This window comes from Mus musculus, chromosome 10, assembly GCF_000001635.26.
Source record: "Mus musculus strain C57BL/6J chromosome 10, GRCm38.p6 C57BL/6J".
NCBI lineage: Eukaryota > Metazoa > Chordata > Mammalia > Rodentia > Muridae > Mus > Mus musculus.
Genome location: NC_000076.6, coordinates 115,388,250 through 115,394,249, shown reverse-complemented (window position 1 = coordinate 115,394,249; position 6,000 = coordinate 115,388,250). Strand labels below are relative to the sequence as shown.

The window sequence follows — 6,000 nt, the reverse complement described above, 5'->3', positions numbered from 1 at the left end:
TTGCCTTGGCCATGGTGTCTACAACAGACAACCTAAGACACCATCTCTAATCTCCTCTCCAACACTCTTCCTTAGTAAGATGGCTTCTTGTTATTTGCAAGTATGGCAGGAATCCATCTGCAGTAGGGTCTTTATCCCAGCCCATAGATTCTCACTTTATGACATATGAGAAACCAACAGAGAGGGATCTGCTACATTAAGGCCACTGAGTCCTACTTCCAGAGCTCACAATTCACTAGATCTTGGGAAAGGCCTAATCTGTATTTCTATCAAGCTGACAAGTAATGTTACTCTATCTTTAAAATCCATAATGCTTTGCCCAGAAATTTCTTCTGTCCTTTCTTAACAGTCTACAAAACTTTAAATTACACCTTCAAATGAACACTATCCTGAACAACCTACTAACATTCAACCCGATACCCTACTCCCATCCTACTTACCCTGCTAATACTTCTTTCATACTAATTTGCTCATCATGTGTGCTATGTTTCTTTCTGAGATGCAAGTGTCTGATGTCATAGTGACCTTTAGGGTGCAGTATTACACATCTATAGACCCAGATTCTCAAGTGGGATGATTGCGTGAGCCTAGGCATCAGAGATGAGCCTAGGCAGCAGAATGAAACAAGGCTAGAAAACATTAAGTACAAAATAAAAGCAAACCTATGGAGGCATAAACAATTATTTTGTTCATTAACAGTTGCAATAGCCTGGAATAAAGTACTCAATTAGTTTGTGAATAAAAGGAAATGTGGAAAAAAAAAAAAAAACCACTGAATTCAGCAACTGGATTGTACAGAACCTAGCCAAATATAGCTTTAACACTGCAAAGTTTCTGTGCTGTGGTAAGGACTGAAAAGATTGTATTGGGTTAATGTTGAAATGGGAATTAAAATACCAAGCAGGTACAACCTAGCTTTGTATACATGAGGTAGGTACTGGGTTTGATACATAATCACACACAAAAATGCTGTCCTTATCAAGAGTCCTAGTGCATACCACTTTCTTGGAAAGTTACAGCAGGAAGATCACTAGAGGCAAAGAGTTCAAGGCTAGCCTGGGCAACATAAAACTCTGCCTCTTAACATACAAACAGCAAATTCACCATCATAGTGGCAAATTTTCAATAAAACTTAATAGATCTTTATATCAATTAAAATATTAAGATGGAGGGGTGGCTTAGTCATACAAAGTTTTCTAGCATGTGTCAGGCCATGGGGTTCAATCTGCAATGCAACAAGAACCAAAAACAATATCCCAGAAAAGAAAAGAAAAAAAAAAGCCCTCCATCCAAAACCCAGGCATTTTTACTGGCAAAGTTCACTACATATTCCAGGTATGATTCTAATCTTAAACAACTCTTTAGAAGAGCTCAGAAACCAACCTTAATTCATTTTATGGATATCATAACCTTACATTAAAATTTGGCAAGGAAAACAGGGGTCTGGGGTATTAAGGTTAGAAGACCAGATGAATCAGTTGCCAACCTTTATATTAAAATACAAATATCCCAGGCTGGAGAGATGGCTCAGTGGTTAAGAGCACTGACTGCTCTTCCAGAAATCCTGAGTTTAATTCCCAAAATTCACATGGTGGCTCACAACCATCTGTAAAGGGATCCGACACCCTCTTCTGGTGTGCCTGAAGACAGAGCACTCATATAAAATAAATAAATAAATAAATCTTTTTAAAAAAAAATACAAACATCCCTCTATCATATGCATAACTACTGTAGCCATACATGGGAACACTACTCAGCAACTAAAATCAGGAATGAATTAGTGATATACAAAACTACATGGATGAATTTCAAACAGTGTGCTATGTGAAGGGGGGAAAAAAAAAAGCCTAGAATCAAAATTCAGGGCTGGTGGTACCAGCCTACAATTCCGGTAACTTTTGAGATTGAGGCAAGGCTACCTTGAGCAATTTAGTGAAACCCTGCCTATTTCTACTATAAAGCAGAAAGTAAAAATAAGAGTTGAGAATCTCACTCAGCAACAAATTGCTTGGTCTAATCCTCAATAATATAAATAAATAAGCAAGCAAACTATATGTTACAATTTATGTTACTCTGGAAAATCCTAGGAGCAGACCAGTGGTCACCAGATGGACTAAGGATTAAGAGACCTGTTAAGTATTAAAGGAATAGGGATAATAAGATTAAGTCAGTAGGTAAAGTGCTTGTCCTCCAAGCCTGCTGATGACACTCAAGGATCACACACACACACACACACACACACACACACAAGAAAAATATTACAAGGGGCTGGTGAGATGGCTCAGTGGGTAAGAGCACCCAAATGCTCTTCCATAGGTCCAGAGTTCAAATCCCAGCAACCACCCGAAATGAGATCTGACGCCCTCGTCTGGTGTGTCTGAGGACAGCTACAGTGTACTTACATATAATAAATAAATAAATCTTTAAAATAAAAAAAAAGAAAGAAAAATATTACAAAAATAAAGAGGCGTGTAACTTACCTGGAATGGCTAGTGATGAATATCAGTTATTATTATTCAACTGTCTACATAAGTCAAAATTTAGAGAAACTATATAGTAAAAAGTACATGTCATTGCAAAAAATTATATCTTAATAAAGAAAATACTAAATAAGGATTTTTTAAAAAAAATATTTAAACTAACTGATATAAAGGCAGTTTAAACACTACAAAATCAATTAATATAGTTTGTAGTACTAACTAAAAGAAATTTAAAACTCATCAGTAATGAAAAAGACGGCTATACTGTAAAATCTATTCACAAATTAAAAATTTTCAAACTAGGGGTGAAATGGGGGTGAAAACTTTCTTTCACCTTAAAGCCTTACAAATTTACAGAACACTAAAGCAGTGAGTATGCCCACTATGATCACTTACTGTCCAACACATGTCTTAGACCTGAGTAGCAAGCTGACTGGTGGCACACACTTGTAATCCCAACCATTCAGGAAGCTGAGGCAGATGGATTACATGCTTCAGGCCAGCCTGGACCACTGCACATCACGTTCCTGAGACCCTACCTCAACCAAAGGACTCAGTCAACAAAACTTACTATTAAGTAATAATAAGACCTATAACGAAAGTACAGAAGAACTTAAGGAAATTGGAGCCTTAATTCAAGTCCACTTACAGATTTCTAACTAAAGAGTACTTATAAAGCCAGCGCCCAGCGTCACCCCATTACCTTGGCTAGCATCCGTAGTGCTGGATTTCAAGGAAAGCTGCCTTGTTCCATCCTTCCCTCTTTTGACCCGGTTCTTATCCCCTGGTAAAGTCAGTTTTTGCCTGAGTGGTTTTAATTCAAATGCCTGAAAAGTTTTGACCTGTGTCTTCTCCTCAGGAGCCACTTCCTTACTTGGGTCTTTTGTAATACTAGCATTATCGGTGCTTGTTTGGTCCTCCAAATGCAATGTTTTCGGATCTTCCTGTGCAGTCTCTTCTTTGCTACTCAGAGCCAGTTTTTCATCCTTATTGATGCACTCTAGTTCCAGTTGTATTTGCTTATACTTTAAAAGCAAATCTTCAAAAGTTTCTTCCGCACAGTTCTCGCTTTTGGATGAGTGATTCTGTTTTCTTGATGGAGATCTTCCAAAGCTTTTGGCTGAACAGCGCATTAAGGAAACCAGTTTCCAAAAAATTTCCAGTTAAATTTAACAAAAATACTTTAAGTTATAGATGAATTTCTCTCCCTCAAGTTTTCAAGATGAACTGATATTTTTAAATTACTAAATTCCATTTAACACATGTGCTGCTAATGCCTGCTTATGTGCCCATATTGCAACTTAACAAGTATCCATACAAAGAGTCCACTTACAAAATCATTAGCGTCAGAAATTACCAGTTGAATCCACAGGTAGTTAAGTTGTAGCATCCTTCCTTCTGTAAGTATTACAAAAACCCAAAGCCAGTGGATGTTAAGGATGCTTTCTGAAGGAAGGGGGAGAAACTGTGTCACAGATGTTGACAATTTACACTTCTGATAATCAGGAGGGAATCTTCTTGCTTACTAGTTTCTTCTCATTTCAAATTTAAAAAAAAAATAAGAAATAAAAAATGAACACTGACAATTAGTAATTTATGAAAGAGACATTTCTTAAAAAACCAATACATAATAAACTGAAAATTCAACACGTGCTAAATCTAACACATGCATATTTAACATAAAAGCCATGTAACAAAAATTAAACTTTAGATGGTACTCAAATTGTATTTTCTAATTCAAACAATTCATAAATAGAAATTTATAAATAGAAATTTCATTCTGGAGATTAAGAAGTGAAAACTTGGGAAATTTGTACTTTTAATGGTTGTAACATAACATAGGTCTTTTCTATTTAATAGGAAAGCTATCGAAGACGTTCAAACTCTTGACAACCAATTCATAGATGGAACTCATGGCTAAATATTTGAGAAACAAAGCAAACTTTAATGTAAAATCAATAATCCTGCCGTTAAAACTCTTCACACACAGCCAGTCAAGTTTCTTAAAAGAATAGTTTCTCAGTACCTTTTTTTCCTATCATCCAACCAAATGGAACCAAGGCTTTATTAATTCAGCAGACACTGATCTAGGCTTATAGACTATTATTTTCAAATTTCAATTTATCTGATTTCTCTGCAACCTATTCCCACTGTCCAGCACTGTTGCCTCAGCTTCTGTGATGTTCATGTCTCGTCCTTTATCTGCTTTCTTAGTACTTCCTAACTCCTTTTCCTTCAGTGTTTGAAATGGTGTCCTGCAGTTGTCAAAATTCAGTCCTTTTTTCATTGAAAACATTCTAAAGTACTCCCTGTTTTACCTACCACATGAGAGGAACCTGAATTGATAAGGTATTTGGGATTCTCTACTGTCCACAAACCATGCCCAACCTGCTACCAAAGTCTCTCTATAGATTATAAAACTTCAGCTCATTCCTTTAATTCTCATTAGAGCTCAAAGTCCTTAGAATGGATGCATTCATTTCATTTTCTGACCTATGCTTACCTTTTCAGTCTTACCTTTCCCCTGCACATCACAATTTATGAAGCTTTGCATCTAGGCTTCTGTTCTTCAACTCGACCACAATTCAAGACAGCTCCTAAATGAAGCCAGAATTATTTATTCTCCCTGTCCATTCAAGCATTCTGTGTGCATAAACACAAGTTATCAATATTCTAGCTGAGGCATCTAAAGGTAGAATTATACTAATATAAACCAAACACATGGTAAAGGCATTGCAGACATTTGCAAAGGGAATAGATTCAATGTATCAAAAAGTAACCTAAGAATTGAAAATGAGTAAGAACAATTGAGTTAGAGTCATTTACTGTATCTTAAATTAAAAAAAAAAAAAAAAAAAATCCCTTCCCGCCTCTACAGCATAATTAGGATGAAAGCCAACACCTGTTCACCTAATCTGATTCTAAAGTTTGTCAAGATGCTCCTTCTACCTTCATTTTTATGCACCAGTTGATGATGCTATTGCCCAGTGACAGAAGGAAACCTCTACAGCATAACAACTGTGTGGGCTGGGAAGGATGGCTTAGCTGCTGTGTACATATAGCACTTTCAAAGGACCCGAGTTCAATCCCCAGCATCCATGTCAGCAGGCTGATGACTGCCTTGTAATTCCAGCCCTGGGGAATCTGACATCTCTGGTGTCCTGGGGTACTCATGTGACTGAATGTATACACATAACCGTAATTAAAATTACTAAAGGTAAACCTTTAAAAAGCTGCTTTTGTATTACATCTGGTGCCAAATGCCTTTGATCCCAAATACCACAGAGGCTGAGACAAAATTGGGAGCAATTTTGCAAGATTCTTTCTCCAAACAAAATTTTAAAAGAACCAGTGTTGTAATTTTAGTAATCAAGCCTTGGATTCAATCTTCACTACTGGGGGTGGAGGACAGAGAGACAGAGACACACAGAGAGAGGACGAGGGACAGAGAGACAGAAAGAGTGATTTTTAAATGACTTTTAAACCTGATGGTTTAAAGGAAGAGCCACTTTTCATCCTT

At 36.8% G+C, this 6,000-nt stretch overlaps 1 protein-coding gene across 6 annotated transcripts in view; it reads right to left on the bottom strand.

Moving 5' to 3' along the window:
* Positions 1-6,000, bottom strand: part of Zfc3h1 (zinc finger, C3H1-type containing) — a 47,974-nt gene that overhangs the window by 38,523 nt on the left and 3,451 nt on the right. For all 6 annotated transcript variants that reach the window (XR_003948675.1, XR_003948676.1, XM_006513538.4 and 3 more), the window contains exon 2: positions 3,184-3,600. Coding sequence is in view for 4 of the 6 variants with exons in the window: in XM_006513538.4 (XP_006513601.1) it covers positions 3,184-3,600 (417 nt within the window). In the remaining 2 variants the exon portion in view is untranslated. The remainder of the gene's footprint in view (positions 1-3,183; positions 3,601-6,000) is intronic.